This window comes from Micromys minutus (assembly GCF_963924665.1).
Source record: "Micromys minutus genome assembly, chromosome: 6".
Taxonomy (NCBI): Eukaryota; Metazoa; Chordata; class Mammalia; order Rodentia; family Muridae; genus Micromys; species Micromys minutus.
In genome coordinates, this window is record NC_137975.1 from 74526479 (window position 1) to 74552939 (window position 26461).

The window sequence follows — 26461 nt, forward strand, 5'->3', positions numbered from 1 at the left end:
ATTTTCCTACATACAAGCACATCCCCGGGCTGGAGAGATGGCTCAGTGGTTAGAGCACTGACTGTTCTTCCAGAGGTCCTGAGTTCAAATCCCAGCAACCTCATGGTGGCTCACAAGCATCTGTAATGGGATCTGATGCCCTCTTCTGGTGTGTCTGAAGACAGCTACAGTGTACTCATAAATAAATCTTTTTTTTTTTAAAGCACATACACCAGTGGTGCCCATATGTCAAATAATAAAATAAAGTAGGGAAGCAGGCTGCACCTTAATGGGCTTTTGTGATGGTTCCTTATCCTCCCTGGAGAGCACACAGTGTAAACCCAGCACTCAAGAGGCTGAGGCAGGAGGACTACAAATTCAGCTCTAGCCTAGGTTACACAATGAGATTCCATCTCAGATAAGAAAACCAAATAAACAAAAACCTTTTTATGTGAGACTGGGAGAAATGAAGAATGCCAGGCTCCAACTTTTATTTATTTTTTAACTTTTTTTTTTTTTTTAGATTTTTTAAAAATTTATTTTATGTATACGAATACACTGTAGCTGTCTTCAGACAGGCAAGATCCCATTACAGGAAGTTGTGAGTCACCATGTGGTTGCTGGGAATTGAACTCAGGACCTCTGTAAGAGCAGGCAGTGCTCTTCTCTAAGCCATCTCTCCAGCCCAGACTCCAACTTTTAAATTGACAGGCATGAACGTTGTCCACTCTTGGTAAGCCGTTCTCAGATAGATGGATAGATAGATAGATGGATGGATGGATGGATGGATGGATGGATGGATGGATGGATAGACAGACAGACAGACAGACAGATAGATTTTACTTAGAGAAATGCACTCTGTAACATTAATTATCACTATACTATGCATACGTAAGGCCACATTCTATTCTTCCAAATCACTCTAAAGTAATACCTATTAGAACAAAGATGTACCTGCTAACCACTACCACCGAACCTCAGATTTGTTGTATTCAGGCTGATTTCACTTATTCTAACTTTCTTCTTTGAGGAGACTCAGTTTGTAAACATTTAGCAAATCTGTGTTTGTGTCAGAAACATGCCACACTGAAACCAAAGGCAGAAATGAACTGCGTGCCTCACGTGTGAAAGGCATGTGTGCTCTCCACAACCAAGCATACCTTTACCTGTAAACATGTTTCTTTTTTCAATAAGGAGGTACCCCCCAAACACAAAGGAATAATCGTTTCAGCAATGTTTTCTTTGGAAATAAAACAGAGCAACAGAAAGCAAAACAAGTGATGTTCAAATACATGAAAACAAAGCCATGGATAGTTCTGAATCGCTTTTAAATGGCTCTAAAGTAGAAAGAATTATAAAGGCGGATAAACAGAAGCAAAGATAAGTATCTTCTTATGACATTTCAGACCAGTGGTTAGAAACATATAATGGCTGCATAAGGAAACATGTAATTAGGAACATTTTTCTCATGTAGGCTGGACTGTCCTGACATCCTGGTCCTCCTGGCCCTACCCGCTGAGGATGATGATCGTAGACATTTGCCATCACACCTGGCTTTAAAACAGTTTTATATCATAGAGGAGGAGACTATAATGAGTCACTGTTCTTGATGATTTAAAAACAAAAGGATAAGAACCAAACCCTGAAGTAGGCCTCATTAAAGCCGTTCCTGTCTGCCTTGGCGGAATGTGGTGCCTATTGACACGGTTCCCTCAGCAGAATAAGGAGAAGGGAGGAGAGGAAGGAGGAGGAGAGAATGGAAAGCTGAGAACAGAAGGAAAGGGGTACGTGTCCATACACACACCGCTGAGAAGTGTTATGGGCTCGCCCTGAGCAAGAGAAGAGTGAGGCACGGGTCGGGAGAGCGCTAGGAGCTACCCACCACACTAAAGCCCTGCTCTGTCAGCACGACCAGAGTCAGCAGGCTTGAGAATGGAGATGTTGCTGGCTGGAAAGGAGGAAACACAGATGCTCTGTGCTTGATGCAGCTGGTCTGCCAATGCCTTAAGTGATCAAAAATGAACACGATCACTACAAAAGGGACGGGGAACATGGTGAAACTTTGGGCCAAAACTATCTAATTCCATCATCTGAACAAAAAAAAAAACTAAAGCAGCACATGAGAACTGTGGATAGCAGCCACTGGGAGGCTTAAGGCATCCCCTGGAGACTTCATTAGACAGTTACTTTCCCTAGGGCTTTGAAAAACCACGGAGAAGATGTATATCTCCCCCCCCCCCCAATCTACAACTGTTCTATCTTCCTCTATTTCAAAGCATTTTTATCTAATAAAAAAGTAATTATAAAAATGTCTCATATGCTAATTTTCTATCCATCACTATTAACTTCCATGCACAGGCAAATTAAACTTGACATTGTAAATTTAACCCTATTAGTCACGTGCCCACTTAAAAGCTTACAACACCCCATATAATTTCAACATTGGGCCACCCTGGTGTCTCGGAGATCCTCATGGTGAGAAATGGGATCCGTAGGCCCTGGCTAATCTAAAGCATTATGTTAATGAGCTAACAAATTCCGCCTGCAGAGCTCCAGCGGTGTGGTCCAGGGAAGCCCGAGTCCTGCTCTGTATCTTTCAGGAAGCATAGAGAGGCACAACGGTGCTGCCACTTGGAGAGCTGAAGCGTTTGGGTAAGGAGGTCCTACTGCCAGCAATCCCCTGCCTCTGCACCAGGGGGTACAGTGGCAACCATTAGTGTCTCTCTGGTTTCTGTGTCTTTATCTCTGTGGTAAAGTGCTGGTCAGACCTTAAGGCTTTCCCAAGATTCCCCAGCGCCACACCTGACCTCCTACACATTTCATTCCTATAGCTTCTGGTTCCCATCTCCCTCCAAGTGACTAGCAGCAGCCCCTCAGCGGAGCTTTCTGCTCTCACCTGCTCCTAATTGTCATCGGTCCACATGCCAGTTTACTGACATCTGCCAGACCTGCTCCTGCCTCAGAGAGATAATATAATGCCCACGGCAGGGCTCAGCGATGTCACCAGAGCTCCATTTCTGCCTCATTGTCCTTCATGAATTAACTTCTTTCTCTGATGGTCACCAGTCCTATCTAGACCTGCACACTAGCCACCAAAACCCCCATGTCCCATTTCCTCAACACTGCGGGTCCCTCTTCTACTACCCCACAGTCTCTGGTGCCTGTGGGACCTCTGTGTTGATGGCCAGCATTTCTAATAGTGAGCTGGTTCATCAGGGGTGACTTCCCTTTTGCTTGTCTTGGGTTTTAAGTCTTCGTCTCTGGGAGGACTATAAGGTGATATTCATTTCTCTGTTTCTGTAGCACATAGATTGACACTATGAAACCCATATCCTGCAGCCTCATGAGAAAGCTTGGGAGTTTCATTGATTGTTTGAAGATTTTTCCCAATTCAGATCTTTCAGGTACTAAGTATTTCCAGATTACCATTCTCTCACATAACCAGTGGCCACCATTAAGCTCCCCAGATGCATTTGAATTACAGATTTTTCTCTTTCTCTGTATAAAAGGGAGGCTTAAGAAGCACCACCCATCACTTCCACCTCCCTTTTTTCCTCTTCCCTATCCAGCATCTCTCATGGGGTCCCTGTTTTTGGACCGCAGAGGGATCTCATCTAATCTATCCTCTTTGTTTCCTTCAGCCCCATAGTCATAAGATGCAAGTGAGCATCTCCATCTCCCTGTCTCTTTTATTGAATTTACCTATCAAATCAGAACCCAGCTTGGGGAGGGGTGTTGCTGGAGGCATATTGTCTTCCCACTGTAATTCTTCCTTCATACAAATCAGTCTCATCTGGATAGCCAACTCCACCACAAATGACTTTCTGAGTATGCCTAGCAACAGCCACAACACTCCACAGGAGCTGGCTGTCACTGTCACTCCTTACTGATGTTCTCAGAGACCACAACATTGGCATTGGACTGTCAACTCTTTTAGGGGCATCTCCATACTCACACCGTAGGCTACACTATCCAAGTAGACAGCCTGCCTTATACCACAGAGAAGACTGCTACCCTTCTCCTTCTGATGGCTCAGACTTGGTTACAGGTCTTACTCTCCATAGCAAAGTCAGTGCAGCTGTTACTACGGGATGAAGGCACCCCATTTCAGAACACATAGAGGAAGGCCACACTGGGATCCCCTGCCTCCAACCCATCAGAGATGCTCCACCCTCAACCTACCATTCACAGCAGGAACAGCATCACTGCCCTTCCCTGAACTTGTGGATCACTTGCTAGTAGTCCCAGCTGCTCTGATGACAATGACAGCTGTCATGCCTCTACAACACCATCTGACCCATTAGACCAAACGCTCTCTTCCTCTGCTTACTAAATCACATTTTATGTTTCCTCTCCACAAGCTCACAACCATTTGAAGGCTGCAGGCCTCTCCTTTAGACTCGAGTATGACAAGTAGTCCATGCTGTAAATAACCAGGGTTTGCTATATTAATATTCCTATCACAGGTCAACAGCCAAACTTTCTGAGAGCTGCCAAGTAGGTCTCAGGGCAGCTGGTTCAGGGGCAAAATCAAATGCTTAAAGCCTCAGAATTCTGTGCTACTAACACACTGAGATCCCGTTTGCTTTAGGTTTGACTTCCTTCGTAAATAATCTTCCCTGGCCCAGTCTTTCTTCTAGGTCACAATCCTCCTTTCTGATCCTCTCCCCGTTTTGATTGTCCTAAGATATAAGTCGCTGTCGTTGAAAAGCTGAAAAACACTGCCAGGGTGGCACCCACCTAATAGTTCCAGTATTTAGGAAAAAAAGACAAGACAAACAAGAGATCAAACATGGCCTAAATTGCATGAGAACCTGTCTCAAAACAAACAAGAAAAGAAAAAGAAAAAAACAAAACAAAAATAAATAAATAAAATAAACCACGCTACTACTCTCTTGAATGAAATGTCAACATTTTATACCCAGCTAAATTTCCTAAGGTATTTCTACCTATAATTTTAAAAGCTACCAAGCACATTTTGATAATTAGCCTGAATAAAAAAAAAATTAGTGAACAACCTGTGTGGAGTAAAGGTATAGTCATAATCCCAATACTCAGGAGATAAGAGGCTTGCTTTAAATTCAAAGACGTGAATCTCTCCCCTTCCCTCCTCTCTCCAAACAACAACAAACAAACAAGACAATGAAAACTGTTTCCCGGAGGCTCAACCCCAAAAGTAAAGTAGGTGAGTGTTGACAGCCACCCAAGGCAGTGGCAAACACAGCAGTGAATGAACTTGAAAGAAAAACGGGCAAGACTCAGTCTGTGAAAATACATTTAGGTGCCCAAACTGGATGGAATGTGGGCAGAACACACCGGAGATCTGGTAAACAAGTAGCTGAGGGAGCCTCACAATGAACCATGACCACAGTATCTACAGGAGACACAGCTGAGGTGGGTGGGTGAAAACAAACACAAAGTAGCATCTCCAAGGACAGAAAGTGGAGAAAAAAGCATCTTTGTTACACTTAGACTCACTCAAACAAAAAACCCTCTATAAATGTCACCAAGATCTGCAAGAATAATTTTTTTTAAAAAGCAAATAGAATGACACTAGACTCAAACTCGATTTAAAGAAAATACTTCTCGATTATGAAAAGTCTTACGATAGATGCTGTGCATCTAAGGAAAGGATGGGAGGAAGCTGGCATAGAGCGGGAATGACAAGCTGGGGGTGCTCCAGGAAGAGGGATTAACTACCTATGCTTAGCTATGTCATAAGCAGAATACAGTGAATTAAATGAAAGGGTTATAGGAGCTCCAAGGTGAGGACCTAAGAGAAGAAACAGTACCAAAGGGAAAAGTTGAAGGACACAGGACAGGAGAGGAAGGGCCTGGGGCTCATCCTCAGCCGGTCAGTCCCACAACACTGACTTATGGTCTAGGTGTGTTTCCTCTGAGGTTCAAGCGCACTGCTGCTGGGACAAATGTACTCCATTCAATCTATCCATTGATGAATTCTAGGCTGTTCCCACACCACAGTGTGTGTGTGTGTGTGTGTGTGTGTGTGTGTGTGTGTGTGTGTGTGTGTGTGTGTGTGTCTTATGCCTGCAAACCTATGCTCATAGTGAAGCCATTGTGCAGACTGTCCTGTCTCTTTTGGTGATAACCAGGAGTAGAATTGCTAGATTCTTCAAAACATTTGTGTTTAACTGAAAAAAAACTCTCTCAGTTGAAGGTGGTGGCTTACGACTTTGGTCCCACCACCCAGGAGTCAGAGGCAGGTGGATCTCTGTGAATCTGAAGCCAGCCTAGTTTACAAGGTGAGTTCCAGGACAGATGGAACTGTTTTGTCTTGAAACCATGTCTCCAAAACCAAAACCCAAACAAACAACAGCAAATTCTGTCTCTCTGGGTTCCCAATGGCTGCATCCCTTGCCCTTCCCACCGGCAATGGAAGCATTTTCCTTTCCTCGAACCCTCAAATGCGTTTACTTTTCATCACAGTCAGATGACTAGCTATGAAACAGTACCTCACTGTGCTTTGAATTTACATTTCCCTAATGATTAACAGTGCCCTGCTAGCCTGTCTTCTGGAGTTCGAGTCCTTAGGGACCTGACGACTTTCCCCGTACCGACTAAGCCCTGTCAGCCATTAAATACAGCCGGATCCCCTCATCTTACAAGCAAACCCAATACAGCTGCCCTGACTAGAGGTTCTGTGTCCAGTTTTGACTTCGCCTCATTTACCACTCTGCCCCTTCTAACAGAGCGGAAGAGAAAAAGGTTGCATTTCCTACAGAAATGACTAGACCCCAGGAACTCCACACTCCAGCCCTGTGTCTTTTTCAGCTTGGGCTCACTCTTAGGCTGCTCGCCACGAGACCTAGTTTTAGATTCAGCCTCCACTTTCCTTCACACTCCCTACTTTACATGATGGAAATTACCCCTGAGGATCTGTGTGAGTGCTACAAGAGAATCTTTTTACACACAAGGCAACATCCCAGTCAGAAAGTAAAAAGGCTACGCTGCCTCCACCCCTCAGCTCAGCTGAATAATTAATCCTCATCAAATACCTAACATTGAAAGATGAAAGGCCCTATTCACCAAGGCTGGAAAACATTTCCAACAGCAAATGAAAACAAAATGTTCCCTCCAGAGGTAGAGTGATTCCCACTCCAACCCCATCCGTCAATGTTGAGAAGAAAATGGAAAATTCAGCCAGAAGCTTCCCGTCCGGTGTCAACTGCAAGACGCTGCCTTCGCTACTTATGAACACTTTCCTTTGATTTTCATTTTTATTTGTAAGGGTGGGGGTTGTTCCCAGGGCTTCACACATGCTAGGCAAACACTGTGATGAAAAGGTGTTGAATCATTCTGCTTACAACCCGGGTCGTTCAAGCTCACCACGAGCACATATTCAGATCTTACAAAGTGTTAAAAGATACGTGTGCTGGGCACAGACCTAAACTGCCTCCTCTTAAATGCTTCCCGCAGAGCAAGACGGAGGGGTTTATCACATGATTATTAAATGAATGGACTCTAAGTTCATCCACAAAGAAACCATGGGCTGGGAGTGGCACTCAGCAGTACAATATGCACCTAGCACACACAGGCTCTTTGTTCAATGTCTACAGGGTGGTAGGGATTCATATCAAGGCACATGCCTGGGCTCCCAGAAATGGTTCACCCTATCATAGAGGTATAGGAAAGAAGCTAAAGCCTCTGAGACGAGTCCTCGTTGGCTCTTCATCACAACCATGTGAGAGGTGGACGGTACAAACCAGGCTGCCTGTCTGATCTGGCGGTGGTCGCCACCAACAGTGAGCAGGAGCACAGGGATCCTGAGTCCTACAGCCTGAGGGCAGGTAGGTGACTGTTGACCAGTGATTCCGAGGAAGACTTAGGTTGAGTGTGGGTGTAGAACAACACCTGGGTGAGGGAGGATTCCTGGTAGATGTGGGGAGGACTCATATGGAAGACTCTGGGTAGCTGTAGCAAGGGCTCCAGATGACTTCACTGAAATTAGCACTACTCCCCAGCCCTGCATACACTAGGACATTAGTGGTCCTACATTTCTGGTATCCCTGGTCTTAGGGAGATGGAGTACCTCGATCCTCCAGCGGGTTCCCAGCAAGGTTGATTGTGTGAAGTCCTGAGTTAGGATTATGTGCTAGAGCACCGGCCAATTTCTGTGCAAAATCTCTGCAAGTAAACACCAATGGCATGAGTGATGGACAGAATGCAAATTGTTCAGATACAACACTTAAGGATTAAAATGATACGAAGCCTAAAGAAATACATCATTTTCCCCTTGGCTTACCTATGAAAACTCCCCCACTGGTTCATTTTGCTCTCATCTACTGATCCTACTGTAGAGGGTTGTAGAAAATACTTAAGAGGAAGAAACCTCACTGGACAAAGTTGCTCACTGGGAACAGGCCTTGCAGGTTTAGAGCTGGGCCACACTTCCTGTGGGCTGTTTGACTCCTGAGCACAGTCAAGTAAGAGCAGCCACTTCATGCTCTGACCACTTCGCCTTCCCAGGTAGGAAGAACTAGGTGTTTGGTACCACACCCACTTCTAGATACATGGCTGACAGTACCAGTGACCCTTCCTGGCTGGTTTATTTTTGTTTATTTTTTTCATGGTAAATATGCTTTCTTGAAAATTTTAATAGGTTCTTCCCTGCATCTTACTCCTCATTTCCTGTAACACTCACACATGTAAAACTGATTGCATTAATTACTAAGTTAAAGACCACTATTGCTAGCGCTCTACTTTACGAAAAAAGAAAGAATAAAAATCAGTTTTAGTTATACTGTAACCTGAAATAGCACACTAAGCGCTAGGCTTACACAATACCTGCCTTGCTCATGAACAACAATAATGCCTTTGTTCTATCAAATTTTAACTCATGCTACTTAGAATAAAACTCAGGGGTGACATTAAACCATTGGTAAAGACTGGGAGAAATGACTAAAACTGAAGGACAAACCTCCCAACTATGGTAGCAGACTGCACAGGCATCTCCAGAGAAAGGTGCGTTTTAAAGTACCACGCACACAGCAATTTGCCTTCTCTCACATCCTCAGTTACTGTCTCCATTTCAAAGACAAAGACTCAGAGATGTAGAACTTCTCAACATCCTGCTTGAAGCATTCAATCCATCTGCTTATGGGCCTTCAGAATGTCCCCCAACACAGGAGCAGAATATGCTTTCAAATTCTTGGCTTTCCTGATGTGATGGTTTGTATATGCTCAACCCAAGGAATGACACTGTTAGAAGGTGTGTCACTGTGGCTGTGGGATTTATAGACCCTTGCCCTAGCTGCTTAGAAGTCCACTAGCGGCCTTCAGATGAAGATGTAGAACTCTCAGCTCCTCCTGCACCATGTCTGCCTGGATGCTGACATGTTCCTACTTTGATGATAATAGACCGAACCTCTGAACTTGTAAACCAGCCCCCAATTCGATGTTGTCCTTGTAAGAGTTGCCTTGGTCATGGTATCTGTTCACAGCAGTAAAACTCTAACTAAGATACCCGATAATGGTGGTGTCATGAGCTAGTTGTTTGATTTGGGTTGTGATTTGAGTATGAAATTTACCTCATGGGCTCATTCGTCTTAACATATGCCCCCCTACCAAGATGTAGTGTTGTTTAGGGAGGTTGAAGAACATTTGGCAATTGAAGCTTAGCCAGCCAACACAGAGCCATAAATTTTAAGATGCAGGTTATGGCCTAGTCTTTGTCCTGCTTTTTGACCCCTGAAAGTATATAACCAGCCACATGTGCCCAACAGCACCAAGACTTCCATGGGAGAATCCATGATACACTGCACCTGCATCTATGCTAAGTCTAGGCAAATCCTTCCTCCCCTAAGTTGCTTCAGTTGTATATTTTGTTACAATAATTAAGAATAAAAGGTTCTTTTTATTTCATTAATTTCTTTTTTTTCAGAAGGAAAAACACTGTTACATGTGCACCTCAATGCTGCCATATCCTTTTCAATCCAATGGCCAATTTGTTGCATTTTCCTCTTCAACCCAAATAAACCCATTCAATGAAAACACAACTCAGTGATTAGGAAAACAAGCTGCGGTCTATTTTGGGCAAATTTATCACTACACTCTTTATTCCCCTCCTCGGAGATCCCCTCTCACTTGTTAACAATCCTCCTGTTCCGGTTCCTCCTCTCCTTCTCCTCCTCTGACTCCTCTTATTCCCTTTTACTCCCTGACTCTTCCCCTTCCGTTTTCTTTCCTTTTTCCCACCTCCTCTCCCTGTCCAATCATGTATTTCCTTACCATAAATCTACACCTCAACTTCTTAAAAGATCATGTACTACTTAAAAAAGCAAATGGCATTACATTTTAAAGTAATACATTCACGTATCCAGGAAAATACTCACGTTCGGAGTCCAGCATTTTCCAGCACCAACTCTTCCAGTCTATTGGACCTACTCACCACCCTCAAGATCTGCTCACAGACATCTGTGGACTATAACAGAAAACATTGAGTGACCATTCTACAAGTTTTGTTAAAAAAAAAAAAAAAAAAAAAAAAAAAAAAAAAAAAAAAAAACATTTCTCTTGAGTGTTCTAAATCTACGCAACACAGAGACCTGATAGATAAAACACTCAACCATGCACACAACATTTCAGAAAGTGTTTAAGCTCTTTCATTCTTTGTTTTCCCAGGACGGAATCACTTATATACTAAACGACGTCAGGGAGGAAGAACAACGAGATACCCACACCTTTCTGCACTGGGGAGTCAGGCAAATTCCGATTGCCTATCTAAATCCTTTGAGAACCTTCTCAGGGACTCATTCTGAAAATCTTAAGCTTGTATGAAGGTTTCAGTGAGTAAATTTGTCTTGGCAAGAGTCTATTGTTCTGGCCTGAGGATTTCTTCTAATTCCTCCAGAGTCTCACACCAGATGGTCTCCCCACCCCCAGCAAACCTGCACCTCCCAACCCCATGTTGTCCATCATGGATACCTGCTCCTTCATGGAGGACTGCCCTACTCTACTGCTGCTGGCACGGCCCATCATGTATGGAAACACCACAGCTACATATCTGGCTTCACTCCCTGCAGACCCAGTCTCAGATCAGTTTCTTTCTCAACTTCTTCACCAGCTGTGATGCTGATTATCCTAAGAAATGCCTGGATACTCAGAGACTGGTAAAGAAAAAGACAACTCCTCCTCCTGCTGCTCCTGCTCCTCCTCCTCCTGCTCCTCCTCCTGCTCCTGCTTCTGCTCCTCCTCCTTCTCCTCCCACTCCTGCTCCTCCTCACTGTGATCTGATACTCAATAAGGGCAGATCAGTTTCATGGTTGGGTTCTCTCATCCATTTATTCAGTGATTTTATTCTATATTTATGAAGTGAATTTTTACCGTGCAGCTACTTTAGCAAGGAGCTGAAATACCCACTCACTAGGCTAAACACAGGACAGAGGTGAACATGACTACATCTCACAATAACAGGTACACAAGAAGGGATCCAGGAAGGTCAGATCTCCATTCCCACAGTCATGGTAGGAAACTCAGGTTTCTGACTCCTATGCGTTTCCCCTATGCTATCATGGCTCCCAGGGGCTCCCAAACAAATTCAGCCCATTTTTGTACCCATGGTGCTTTAAGTCATTCCTATCCTAGGCCAATTCAGACACCCAAGTAGCCCGTTCAAAAGCCCATTGGGCAAAGCTCTTTCTCAATCCAATGTCTTTATAATGAAAATCTTACCCCTGATTCCACAACTCTGTAAACAATGTCTAAATTGTTTCTCATCCTAAACATCCTAAACAGAGTATCTGAAAACTACTAACTTACGGATAAATATCCTTCCATATGGCAGCTTTGACTTTGTCAAGTTCCCGACAATTTGAAGGACCAGAACAGACAAAATTTTTGGCTGTTCTATTTAATAGAAAAACCAACAGATTTCACCTTTTTATTGTGTCTCCATATAATTCTCCTGACTACCCCAAACCAGACCATCTACAGAAATAACATTAACTTTTATAATTCCGTCAGACCAACTCTACTAGTCGGTATTTCCTAAAATTCTTTTCATGGGGCACCTGGTGGTGATGAAATGGAAGGCTGGACTATAAAGCTAGCCGTGCAGACGTAACGGGAAGTATGTACAGAAGACAATACTAGATGTGCTTTCCCAACCTAAAACTACCCAAGGCGCTGAGAACAGGAAGGTGGATCTCTCCGAAGCTCTCAATTTGCAAACTTCACACAGTATTATGTTTATCACTCCCAGGAATGAGATTGAGATTGCCTCAAGAAATAAATAGCGTGGTAAGAAAATATGCTACTTCTGACAACGATCAGGTTTCTGCCGTTGGGCAAGGCTGGGCCGTGCTGGCCGCACCGCCGGTTACTTACCAGCTTGAGATCCTTGGAGGACAGTTTGGTGAACCACTGGTTATATTCCAGGGCAGCGATGATGGGGATCAGGTCTCTGGAACCGAGATTAATGGAGGGCATGAGTTTAGTCCTGGAAAAGAGCTACAGTGACACTGCATTTTCAGGTGGTATGGTGGCCCGTGCCTGGCATCTTAACACTTTTGGAAGATAGCAACTGGAAGGTGAGGAGTTCAAGATCAGCCTCGGTAGACAGATAAACTCAAGCCAGCCTAGGGTATATGAGATCCTGCCTTAGAAGAGCAAAACAAAGAGAATGAAGGCATCACTTTTGTATTCATCTTGTGTGCGTGTGCATGGGCACGTGTGCCACGATATGTGTGTGTGTGTAAATCAGAGGATAACCCTCAAGAGTGCACTCTCATGTTTCCCCTTGTTGAGACGAAGCTTCTCTTGTCTCTCTGGTGTGTTCTCTAGGCCATCCTCTTATCTCTGTGAGCCTGCCTCCTGCTCAGTGTTTAGTGCTGAGGTTATAGACGAATGCCACCATATCTGCTTACGTGGGGAGTCCTCACAAGTCCTGAACTTAGCTGCCAGGTTTATGCAGTGAGCATTTTTATCCACTGAATCTTTACAGTCCCTGGCCCTCCAAACTATTTTAATAGTAAACAATCCAATTCTCCACAGCAGATTTTCACAGAGCAGAATACAAGTAGAATTCCACAAAATGAGGGCAAATTACCGCCAGCATTTGCAATTCCTACTTCCAGGAGGGGGGAGGGGGGACGTTCTCATTCAGAAGGAACTCACATCTATCATTACACTAATGAGCCTGGTTCTTTATAGCCCACCTCGTAGATTCGGGGGCATCAATCATGCCATGGGTCTCTGAGAGGCTGCTCCCCAAGCAAAGATAACACCTCACACACTCCAACAGCAAGTACCCTAAACACTGTCAGTGTTCAGCAAGCATCCTGCGGCCGTTTGGTAGTTTGCATTCTGCCGAGCAGCAATCTCATCCGTGAGGTAGAGCAGGTGTGGTTATCTCTTGATGCCTCGCATGAGCTCGTAACTTTATACGCTAAGGGGTAAGGCTTCGCACGTGAATTTCCTGCCTCTACATCACTTTTCCAGCCATTGATCCCTACACATCCCTCTTTCCTACTCCAAACAAAAGAGCTGACAGTTCCGAAATCATCACCCACAGCGCGGGATTGCACAGGAAAAATGACCCTCACTGCTGAGCAGTGTTCTGAAAGTTCCCAGGGCCTTTGATGCCTTCACCACCCATCTCCTCTCCTACGTCTTCCTGGTGCCCCTACCTCCAACCTCGACCCACACAGTGCACACTTCTCCACTTAGCCCTCTCAGACTCATTGCTTCAGCATCTGACTTCTACAATGTTAGTTTCATGCAACGATAAGACAAAAATGCTGTCATTTTTTTTCTTTTCTGAGACACCAAAGATGTCCAACTGATCTTGGGTGCGTCACACAAAGCACCTCAGTTGAACCTGCAAACACACCAGGAGGTATGGCTTAAGCGGGATAGGCACGGGGATTCTTCTCCAGAGATATGAGGTGAGACTGAACAGAGACGAGGCTCTTTCTTTATTAAGACGATGCCCTCCCCCATTCAAGGGAACGTATTAATCATACAAACTCAGTATGACATGTTGCATATGCATTAATATATTTTGATTATCATATTCGTCTAACCTCCCTGTTACTTCTTACGTCCATCTCTCCCTCTTTTGACCAGCTTCCCCCTCCAGGCAGAGACACTTCTACTTATACGTTATCCTTACCCCCAACTCTGCTCTCTGAACTCAGGTTCCATGGGGTGGGAGGAGGAACACATGATGCTTGTTTCCTGAATCTGACTTACTTCACTTAATATGGTGGACTGTACAATTCCATCCATTATCCTACATATGATGTGATTTAATTTTTCTTTGTGGCTGAATACAATTATATTGGGGAAATAACCCATCTTTTCTGTACCCAGTCTTCTTCAAACACCCAGGATGATCTAATAACTTGACTTAGATAGGTAACAGATAGAAGGACAGACAAACAAATAAATAAAGCAGATGTCACTACTATATTCTGACTTTGGTTGCTAAGAGGTTTTTTGCCCACAAAACTGCAGGCTCTACTGGTTTCGAACTCCCAAGTGGGAGCTCATCAGACACGAGTAAGAAGATGAGATGCATGTTCACAAGCATCCCAGATAAACAATGCAAAGAAGATGAGCCGGCTCATCTACAGGTCCCGTCTGCCCGGTGCTGTTTATTAACTAGCCTACAGTTAAGATTACTTTTTAAGTTAAGATTAAAATCCAGGCATGGTGACTCAAACCTTTAATCATACTGGTTGGGAAGTAGAGGCAGAAGGTAGTTCAAGGTCATCTTTGACTAGAAGACATAATTTGGTGCCAATTTCTAAGCCTATCTCAAAAACAGAACAAAAAAAAAAAAAAAAAAAAAAAAAAAAACAATTAGAAGACAGTTGTGGGTCTTACTTAAGCTCTTACTTAAATGCTAAGTATTGAGGGGAGTCTCCCTGCCCCTCCCCACCCTTCAGTGAATAATAAAGACAGCTGGGAGCCATGCCAAATACTGCAAATGTTAAAAGTGCCCTTAGAACACAGGAACCAAGTAATTCCACCTGCAGCAGATGGGCACAGGTTCACAGGGCTCCAAAGATGGGAAGGGGCTGACTAGGCAGGAAGAAAGGAACAGAATACTTAGAATAATTAGGGACAGATGTGTGCAGGCATGGGCGGCTGACCCTGCCCAGGACTTCCCTCCATTGATATACTCAGTAAGTGCCAGCCACCACACATGAATCCCAGGGTTTACTGTAACAATGAACATAGCGCCCAATCCCTGCCCTGTAACAATCACAGCCTGGTACAGCCCAGCAGGCTACCGAGCAGAAGAAATCAACTATAATTCAGTAAAGAAGTCACATGGACCAAGGGAGAATGTGACACTATAGGTTTGTGACGCTGGAGGAGTCCTGGGAATTCAGAGAAATTCACATTGCAGGAGGATGGGACGGGAAACAGACTAGAGTAACTCTGCCTGAGTGTTGGATGGAGATGTGAGGACAAAAGCGTGACTCGTGAATGAGAACACGCCACTGGACTTTCTCAGGATCAAAAGCTTGTGCTCTGCAAGATCTGGTGTTAAGCAGGGGGAATGTAAGCCGCATCCTGAGAGGAAGTAATTGTAAAGGACATTCTCAACAATGGCTGTTAGATCCCCAGTGCACACTGCGCTGAAGAATGAACAGTAAGAAGCAGTCTCAGGCTAGGGGGAGACAGCTTAATGGGTAAAGAGCACTCGGAGCTCAATCCCCAGCAACCACATAAAAGCCAGGCAAGGTGGCGCATGTCTCTAACGTATGCTGCAAGTGTTCAGATAAAGAGTTTCCAGAGGCTACTGACAAGTGAGTTCAGTCAGCACAGCAAAATTCAGGCTCACTGAAACAAATCCTGTCTCAAAAAAAAAAAAAAAAAAAAAAAAAAAAAAAAAAAAAAAAATGGGGCTGGAGGGATGGCTCAATGGTTAAAAACACTGGCTGCTCTTCCAGAGGTCCTGAGTTCAATTCCCAGCAACCACATGGTGGCTCAAAATTCATCTATAATGGGATACAACCCTGCATGCTTTATATTCAGATACATATATATATGTATATATGCTATATAATGTATATAATATATACTCATAAAATAAAAAATATAGGTAAAGCAATTGAGGAGGACATCCAGACACCCACCACTGATGTGTTCACATGCCCACATGAGCAATCACACCCGGACACATACATACCACGCACTACATACACACCCATACACACAACGCCCTCAACACCCACAGAAGCAAACACCCCAATTTTAAAAGTGGGCATAGGATCTATAATACCTAAACAGACATTTCACCAACTTTAACACATTTGTGTATATATCAAAGAAGCATATAAGAAGGCTCAAGTGACTAGCCATTAGAGCAACGCAATTCAAAGGCAAAATAAAATGCCACCCCTCCCCATACACACAGCTGTATATTGGATGGCAAGATTTCAGACAAAACCCAAAAGCACCAAATGTGAAGCAAGATACAGCACAGGCGGATCACTCAAACACAGCCCATGAAAGGACAAATAGCACTCTTGGTGCAGAAGACAGTTTGACTCCGTCTTGAGTTTATTGTGCATGACCTGTTAATCTCTCTCCCGGGTATTTGTCCAACAGGAATAAAAACTTATATTTGCACAAAACTTAGGTGGACTTAATAATCACCAAGAAGGAGAAAGGCCACAGTTGTTCTTCAGTGAGGACCGGTGATGTGGAGGCTAGGTTAGTCCATGTTTGGTTTTTGCCTGGCTCTGATTCACCCAAGGAGCTCAGGTGCTTTGTGAGGAAGCCAGGACCGCAGGGAAGGGCTCATCTAGGTCTCCCAGCAACCAGCTAGCTGACACCAACTACCAGCGATGTGAATGAAGAAGGTATCACTGTGAGTTATAGATGTATGTGCTGGGAGACAGTAAGTTTGGAGGTTTATCACACGGAAATACGTAGCCACAACACTTGCTAGCTAAGTGGTACTGTATAAAAAAACTTTCCTGGAGGAAAGGTAGCCACACACAGCTTTTCAACACAGGGGTTTTTCAAAAAAGCTTCGAGGCTGGGAGTATGTAGCCAGGGAAGCTGGGGGAGTTGAGGGTGGTGGGGGCGTGCAATACACACATATCAGAGGGATGGGAAAAGCCTTTGGTGCAAAGAGTGCTCTGAGGCTAGAACAAAAGGCAAAGAAAAGTAGAGAGTTCTTCCCAGGTTGATTTATAGGATTAACTCAGTCAAAGTATGCACTGGGGTAGCTAATCTCAGTTGTCAACTAGATGTACCCAGAAGAAAGACATCTGAGTTGACGAACTGCCGCCCTCAGACTGGCCTGTGGCCTTGTCTGTAGAGTATCTTCTGGATTGGTAATTGATGCTGAAGCGCCCAGTCCACTGGAGGCAATACCAGCCCTAGGCAGCTCTGGGCTGTATGAGAAAGTTCCTTAAACTTGAGTCGGGGAGCCGGGCGGCAGTAAGCACTGTTTCCTCAAGGTTTCTGCCTTGAGTTCCTGCTTTGGCCAAGTTCCCTCCCAAGTTATTTTTGGTCGTGGTATTTGATCATAGCAACAGAGAGGCAAGTTAGCAGCATCCTTCAATCATCGAAACAAAAGAAGGATTGGGAAAATCCTTACAGGATGGAGTGATGGGGAGGAGAACCCGTGACTGGACATTGACATATACAGTCCAGAGAAAAGCAGCGGCCTCTTTCTGGAGTTAAGTGGTGGCCATAATGGCTGAATTTAAATTATTTGCATCCTGGTACATATCTACCCATTGTTCTCAAGGGAAGAGATACAAAAATGGCCTTAACAGCATTGTTCATTAGCAGACAATAAGCTAAGCAGAATGTCTGGTCCACAGCAGATGAATAAGCTGTGCAATTTCTAATTAGAAAGCAAAGCAGAAACAAAAGTGAGTGAACTCCAGCTGCACAGGCCACCCTGGGGAACATCTTCACCATTCAACAATTTCCCATCGGGCTGACACACGCAGAGAATCGGGAGCCTCACATCTGGATAAATGGAGGTCCTCAGAAAACTCCTGTGTCAAATGTAGAGTCTGAGGTGTCTGAGCTGGGACTCCTTCACCTCCAACCACCAAGACAGCTAGGAAAAGAATAAGACCAGGGAAGGAGGACTCAGTCCTGCATTCACCATGCGGCATCACAGTGTCATCAGGGAGAAAACACTGGGAGTCCCCACTTAAAGAGAACAGACACAAGGAGTTGGTGCATGACTATCCTCATTTCCTGGAGCTCGCCCTGAAAGGCTTTGTCACGACTTATCAGATGCACACATAAGCAAACCCCAGACAGCATTCCGCTGGTCTCATGGCTCCTCTGCTGTTGAGCTGAAGCCACCTCCACGTAGAGCTATTCAGGTTTATCTGGTGCGTTTCTATCACAACTAAGCCTTCCTCCCATTTCAGTACGTCATGCCGTAGCTCTATAAACACAGAGAGAAGGACCTCCAAAGGCCAGAGATGCGGTTCCATCTTCACTGTCAGTTTGACTCAATTCAGAACCATCATGGAGACAGACGTGGACAAGTCAGAGGGTTTAACTGGGGAAAGAAGAGGTTTTAACTGGGCTGGGGTCTCATCCTAAACTGAAAGGGACGAGTGAACTAAACACCAGTATTCATCTCTCTCTGCTTCCTGTCTACAGATGGGATGTGACCAGCTGCCTCTGGCTCCTGCCACACTATCATCTCCTATATCATGATAGTCTTTAGCCCAGTCAGCTAATGGCTATGTTCTAGGTTCAGTGAGACACATTGTCTCAAAATAGCAAGGAGGTAAACAAGGAGGAGGACACCGTCCTCAGCCTCTTACCTCCACAATAATGCACGTGCGTGTGCACCCAGACACAAGCTCATACTTAATACACACCGATATAAATTTAAATAATTAATAAATTAACAACAAAAAACAACAACTAACAAAAAAAAAAAAAAGATGGGAGATGGCTTACCCAGTAAGGTGCCTGCCACACAAGCAGGAGGAGCTGACTCTGAATCCTTAAGTACCTTCAAAATCCACCAGTGCCAATGGCTGCAATCCTAGCACTGAGGGGAAGGAGACAACCTGGTCTCACTGGCCAGCTCATCTGTAAGCTCTGAGTGCAAGAAGAAACTGAAAAGAATAGGGTAGTCTACATACACAAGAGCATACAGGTGCACAAGCTCGTGCACACACATTCTTACCCCCACCACACACACACACACACACACACATCCTGAAGTGAGAGAGATACAGCCTGCAAATATATTCTCCTGTTCTCTAGGCCATTTGTTCTGCTGATAGTTCATTTCCAGTCATTCAGAAAGGTCTCCTTAGCTGATTCTTGAGATCACTTCCTGTGTTACTGGAGCCCTGTTCAGAAAAGTCTTGCACACACCTATAACTTGAAATGTACTTGCAATTTTGCTGGTTGTTTCCAGTCTTCTATAGCCCGACAGCTCATGAGCTACAGTGACCCTTCTGCCTCCCCCTCCTCAGTGCTGGGGCTGTAGGCACATGCCGCCACGCCTGGCTATTTGAACATCTCTATGTATAAAGTGCACAGGCAGATAAAGGTCCCCAAGGCACAGGAAGTTAGTCTATGCTCTTCCTCCTACAAAGTCCAGACAGCTACTGCTCAACTCTAGAGGGTATGAAGCCCAAGCCTATTGTCCTAACGAAGGCCATCAATCCATCAGCAGCCAACTTTCGTCCTGCCCATTCAACCCTCCACCACAGAGCCACCAGGATGGTACTTCTGCACACTTTCACATAAAAGGAACGCTTATTGCACTTAGCCAATGATTTGTTTTCTCATTTTTCCCGTCAACAGAAAGATACACCGTGGTTTGCTTATCCTCGTTTTGTTTTGTTTGTGAAAGGGTCTCATGTAATCCAAACAGGCCTCAAACTCGCTATGGCCTAATTTCCAATCCGCCTGCCTCAGCCTCCCAAGGGTTCAGATTATTTGTCCTGTTCTGTGTAGTGCTGAGAGTTGAACTCTAGGTTTTGAACACAGTAACTGCTCGACATCCTTAGCCCACTACAATGGACTCTGAACTTATTAGACAACTAACAAAACTTTACTCTTGTTACTTTGAACAACAAAAATAAGCCAAAATGCTCAGTGTGAGGGTGACCGTCTCAGCAGGCTGAGGCAGGAGAATTGCCTGAGCACAGGAGTTTTGACAGCAATCCTGGCACCAGAATCTCTTGAAGAAGGTCGTTTGTTTGTTTGCTTGCTTGCTTTTGTTTACTTGAAAAGAAACTACGCGGCTGACCTAAAGGTACACACTACAAGGCCAGCGTTCACAAGGTAGAGACTGGAGAATCACAGTTTGGGGGTTAGCCTGTGCTACACAGCAAGATGCTGTCTTAACAAAACAAAAACTGAATCAAGATACTAATATATAAGGGTAATGCTTTACAGTTGATATAACGTTGGTAAGAGGGTTTGACTCCAGCTCCCTCAAGGTCTTTACCGCCCAGTTCTAGGCACTCTGTCTTCTCTTTTCTCTGGGCCTTCTGCCATCTCTCTGGGCTGTGTGACCTCAGGGACATTTTTTTTCTGTTAATATTTCCAGGTGTGTGAAAGATACCAAGAAAAGTGTTAAAGAAAAAAAATATATATATATAATCGACAGATTTAAAAGATGTCTAGCAAGTTCCAGGATGATCTTAACGAGTATGTGAATTGGGGGTGCAGCCATACAAGAGGGAAGTGCTCCCCCTAATAACTCTAACAAACAATGGCTCAGGAAGGTGACTCGTGTAAGAACACCAAGTCCTGCTACTCTTTACATTCGATGCATGACATGGGGGGAAACATGGGAAGGTGCTGGAAAGCTCTGCCACCGCAGGACTACTTTGCCGACCGACATAGTCACTGGCTAGCTTTTCCTGGGAATTACTTAAACTACCTCCCATCATATCTACTTTATGAATGGAGGTTATGAGTTTTAAAATTCGAAAGGGTGGTAGACAAGTGGCTGGGTTGTTATGGTTCATATCTGAGGGAAAGTGTGCCAGAGTTCACCTTCCCAGCGCCCACCTAAATAACGGGTGGATATGGAGGCCCTCCTGCAATTTCAGCCTCTTAAGTTTGAGGCAGAATCCTCCCCTGAAAGGTTTCTTGTTTTATAGAAGCATATTTGGTACATATTCAGCTTACTAACTGGACAGCATCCGAACTCTGGGGGTTAGAGCCATCAGAAACAGTCAACAGACATCCTCAGAGGGTGTCAGAGCCCACTTTAAAAATCTTCTGATATTGGGCCAGAGAAATGGCTCAGCAGGTAACGAAGTTTGGCATGCAAGCCCGACACTTGAATTCAATTCCTGGACCCCATATGAAGATGGAAAGAAATAAGATCCAAATTCACAAAATTATCCTCTGGATTCCATATGCATGCCCTGGCACACGCCCACCCCACAAATGACATGTGTATACACAACCACAAACAACAAATTAAAAAAATAATTATCCGACCACCCATGTATAACAACAAAGGATTGTAAATGCACCTTGTATGAGATTATTTATAAATCACATGCATGTGTTACAGTTATAAAGTATTAACTTCAGCATAATACATACACCATCAAATACATAATACACACACCATCAAATCCGTGTCCCCGGTATATCATCATGTTGCAAAAGCCACAGAATTTTATCAACATTCAAGATCACTGTTTTTTAAGATTCGGAAAATAGAAATGGTAACAAAATCCAGGTGAAGTCCTCAGACACAACTTCCTGGTCCACAAGAGAAAAGGGATAAGGAGATGAACATGAGGTAGAAAAGACTATCCCCATGACCTCAGAACCACCTTCTCACACACACACACACACACACTCACACACACACTCACAAACACACACACACTCACAAACACACACATACACATTCACGGATGCACACACATGCATGCATGCGTACACAAACACACACGAACGTACACACACACAAGCACACTTATACACTGCTCTAGAACTGATTCCTTATAGCCCCCTGCTCAAGAATGTCACCTTCATGACCAAGAACTATGACAGCACAAGAGCTTGAATCAGCTGGAAGCTCTCCCGGGTCAGGTTTGAACTCAACAGTGCGTGTCCAGCCGTCCAGTCTTTCCAGGATTAATGAGATGAGCTCCTCTTAAAAGTCTTCTGGGAAGCAGGGGAATCAGTGTATTTGGAGTTATATATTCTCCTCTTTCTTGGCAGCACTGCCCCCGCCCCCATCTCTCCGTGCCATGTCAAATTACAGTGTAATTACAATTTTAACACATCAGCTCCAAGTCCTTGAAGACACCCCATGAGAATTGCACAGGGAGGCTTTTCCCCCCACACTATGCTTCTTCCTGGTACAGCATTAATTAAGCCAGAACAAACTATAAGAGCATTCTCAAGCAAACCAAACATGCTACAATAAAATGTAAGACCCTAAAAACAGTAACTGAACAGGCCTTTTCCTAATAAACCCATCCTCTCTAGCACTGACGGAGAAGTCCAGCAGGACCGTGGAGCCCACACCTCTGCTCATCAGCCACAGCAGGACACCAGGTCCCCAATACAAGTGCCATAGGCAAGGAAAGGGGGACAGAGGAGGGGCAAAGGAGGTTCGTGGGGCAAGAGCGAGAAACAGAGAACATGAATGGATGTGACCATGAATGGAAAAGAATGAACTAAACCACCTGATCCTGGCCCAGAAACAAAAGGAGAAAGGGGGGAAAAAGGCTCAAAGATGAGAACTTGCAGATGGTTTCTAGTCAGTATTGCTTTCACAATGCTGATGGAGGCAAGAGATCCTTAAGTAAAACCATCCCTGTCAGGACCTTCCTTCCATAATTGCAAAGGCAACTGTCTGGCTCACAGAGTCTAAAGTAGTTATTACCCAGCATGGATGAGATGGTCCGTAATGAAAAGAGACCTTTTATTTTATCTGATTTCTTTGACACGGTGGCTCACTAAAGTAGCACTGGCTATCCTGGGAGTCTCTATGTAGACCAGGCTGGCCTTGAACTCATAGGGATCTGCCTCTGCTTCCCAAGCTTTAATATGAAAATAGTGTGCCATGGCATCTGGCCAAAAAGAGCCCTCTTAATCCTCTGAGGAAAAAAACAAAACAAAACCAAAAAAGAGTAGAGATCTTATTTTCAGATAAACTGAAAACTCTCCACCTGCCTGCAGGGAGGCTCTGGTGGCTCTGACAACAGTCCTTGGTACCAGCTACTTTGTTATATATTGTAGACATCTGCATCACATTCCTTAGTTTCCTCTGGAGAACTCTTAAGCAATTAATTCAGTGGATGCTCTCAGCACCACACTGCAGGAGCTTCTAATGGACCATGGTGATTAAGGATGCAGCGCAGAAATGAACCTAAACACTCAAGTGTTGTGCACTGAAGTGTCCTTCCTTCTGCAGGCCATATGCCTCCTAAGTACAGTCCATCCATTGCTGGGGACCTAGTCACAAGTTCACACCATTGCTCAATGCTAAAAACTTCTCCTGTTTGCCCCCATTGTCATTTGCACATGCAAGTCTCTGTGGCAGCGACCCCCGACTGTCACACTGACTGGTCTTAAATGTCAGTTTTATTTTCCAGTGCTCTCATTGAAGAAATATAAGCTGCTCGTCCTAGGTTATCTAGACACCTGCGTGCATCTCTTTCAATATTCTGTGTTATAAATAGAAAGAGTATATACCAAATGCTTCTCCAGTCTCCCAAAGAGATAATTGGTTTTGTACAAAGTATCAATTAATGGAACTTGTCAGCAGAAATAGTTCTCTTTCATTGCATGTCAAGAAAAAAAAAAAAAAAAAAAAAGACATTGCTACTCAGACTAAGGAGGAGCTAACAATTGCTCTAAATTTAACAGGTGAGAGTCACTTCCCAGCACTCACATGCCATATCCAAGTATGTGTAAAAAGTCTGAGGACAGCCTCTGGTGTTGGCCTTTGACTCTTACCTTCTTTAAGCCAAGGTATGGTGGCTTGTTTTAATTGCCAATTTGCCACAATCTACAATCACCTCAGAAGAGAGCCTCTATGAGAACCACCCACGTCAGTGGGTGGGATTCTCTTCATTTGGCTAATGAGCTGTAAAGACCCACTCTGAGCATAGGCACTGCCCACTCACACTTGGGGCCCTGGACTGTGTAATAGCCAAGGAAGCTGCTGAGCTTCAAACAGGAGTGGACAGGTTTCATTCTGGTCTTCCCTGTGGTTGGGATGTGACTAGCTGGTTTTAGTTCCAGCTGAAGACTGACTGAACTGTGAACTACAACAATATTTTTCTCCCCTAAACTACGTTTTGGTCTGGATACTTTGTTACAGCAACAGAAATAAAAGGAGGACATGGGTCTCTTGTTTACTACTGAGAACTCTAGGCCAGCTGACCCATAAACCTCCAAGGACTCTCTGCCTTTCTCCTATCTCAGCATTTGGCTTTCCTGATGTGGGTTCTGAGTATTTGAACTCAGATCTTTCTTCTTGCAGTACAAGCACCCTATCCACTCAGCTAGCTACACAGAATGCTAGTTTTCCCATTGAAGTCAGGGGTGCAAAACTGAAGAAGAAAAAAAAGCACCTTTCAAACATAATGTTTTTGTTATCACAGGACAGATACTGACAAACTGATTTTTACCAGTATGTACACATATAAAGGAGGAACTCCCCAGGCCTAAGAAAGTTGTAACAAAAAGTCATTTGTTAGAAATGAAGCATAAACTTACACCTGAGAAATATTATCATAAAGGAGTAACTTGGTACAACAGTTTTCCAAGCATGGACTTTAGCCTTAGGTGCGCAGAGTTATCTGTGCTATCAACAGAGTTATCAACAAGTTATCTGTGGCACTGGGAAAGCTTAGAATTTGCTCATTCCCTTGTAGGATTCCCCCGAAGGTTACCTTTGTCTCCAAGTGGCATCAAAAAGTGACAGCCCTGAGAAAAGGCAAGGGACAAAGGAAAAGGAGAAAGATGGGGCTTACCTGTGCTCAAGATGACTGAAGTCTTGTAAATTTAATTCCCTGGTGTCTTGTGTCAGATAAATTGTATCCACATCCTATTTAGAGCAAAACCCAGTCAGAAAATTAATCCACGTACAGAGAAGCCAGACAACCAGAGGACTGGATAGGTTTTTGAGTAATCTCAACAAGAAAGATAATACTTGAAATGGATAAAATAAACAACGGCGGGGGGGGGGGGGATGCTAGCACACTGGTGTGCAGATTTACTTACCCACTGCACTTCTTCCCTGTATGAAAATCCCAGCCAGTCGCACACACAGGCGTACATCTGAGAAAACCCACCTGAAGCATGAAGCAGAAATGTTGATATCCACAGGTTTGCAGCGAAACAATTGTCACATCACAATTTTACAGCTTCAACCTGGCAGCTGTTCCCACTCAGGTTATCTTTCCCATCTAGAGAAGCAGGAACGAGTCTGCCCAGCGCCGTGGTGTGTCCGCAGCAGACTGCAGCAGGGCTTAAATATAGGACTCCCGTCCACCAATCTGAAGTCTGTGCATGCTAATTACACCTTGAACTGATTGTACCTCTACAGTAGCACACCAGGAATAGACTCGGCTTCCTGGCAGGGGGATGGGCATCCAGTCCCTTAAAGTTGAGTTAAAAATGTATGCTCACCACAGGGACCTGGCTCGGCCAAGGTCTGGCTGTCCCACAGGGCCTGGAGACTGGCCAGGCGCTCAGATGGCTCCATGGAGACTTTCTTCAGGAGTCTCCTGAAAGGGTAACGCCAACAACACGTTTCAAAGCTCACGTCTTTAGAACAGTATATAGATTTTATTTTCCACTATGCCTCTTTTGTTTGTTTTAAGCAAAGATGGGTGTCACTTCAATTATGGCCACAACTATACTTTGACTTTTATTTAATTCATTAATAATTTTAAAACAAGTTAAAAAATATTTTCCATGTTGTTCTTTGATGAAAAAAGATTTTGTTAGGAGACTTTAAAAATATTGCTTTAGGGCCAATGGGTGGGGCTTCATGCCAATCTCTGGGTTCTGTCCCCAGGGACACATAAACCAGAAGTAGCTGAACACACCTGTAATACCAAACCTGGAAAAGGAGTGTGAAACCTATCAAAGTGATCTGTGTCTGCACAGAGAATCTGAACACAGCACGAGACACTGTCTCCAAAAATAAACACTGCTGTATTTAATGAATTAGTACATTCTACTTCTACCAAAGACATGTGTCCAGCTTCTATGAATTAAAGTATAAATTTTCCAACTCCACCCACAGTGCCCTGTGCCAGTGTTCATTGGGGTATGGATCTTCTCTTGTGGTAGCAGATCCTTTGGCTCTGTGCTACTGGACTTCGCGTGATCCCAGGTCCCAGTCTTCCTCCTTGAGACATAATAAACCCCCTGCCTCTTCACACAGTGCATTAAATGGAGCTCAGAGCTGTTGACTGTTCAGCAGCTAACAGCTCGCACTACTCTTGCAGACGGCCGGCACCCATGCTGGACAGTCCACAGCACCTGTACCTCCAACTCC

The 26461-nt window shown here is 44.3% G+C and overlaps 1 protein-coding gene across 4 annotated transcripts in view; it reads right to left on the reverse strand.

The window, feature by feature from the left end:
• Positions 1-26461, reverse strand: part of CARMIL1 (capping protein regulator and myosin 1 linker 1) — a gene marked incomplete at both ends in the record, with an annotated part of 248123 nt that overhangs the window by 101458 nt on the left and 120204 nt on the right. For all 4 annotated transcript variants that reach the window (XM_080918584.1, XM_080918582.1, XM_080918581.1 and 1 more), the window contains 6 exons: positions 8030-8124; positions 10332-10420; positions 12325-12400; positions 24927-25000; positions 25177-25247; positions 25585-25682. In XM_080918584.1, the coding sequence (XP_080774710.1) occupies positions 8030-8124; positions 10332-10420; positions 12325-12400; positions 24927-25000; positions 25177-25247; positions 25585-25682 (503 nt within the window). The remainder of the gene's footprint in view (positions 1-8029; positions 8125-10331; positions 10421-12324; positions 12401-24926; positions 25001-25176; positions 25248-25584; positions 25683-26461) is intronic.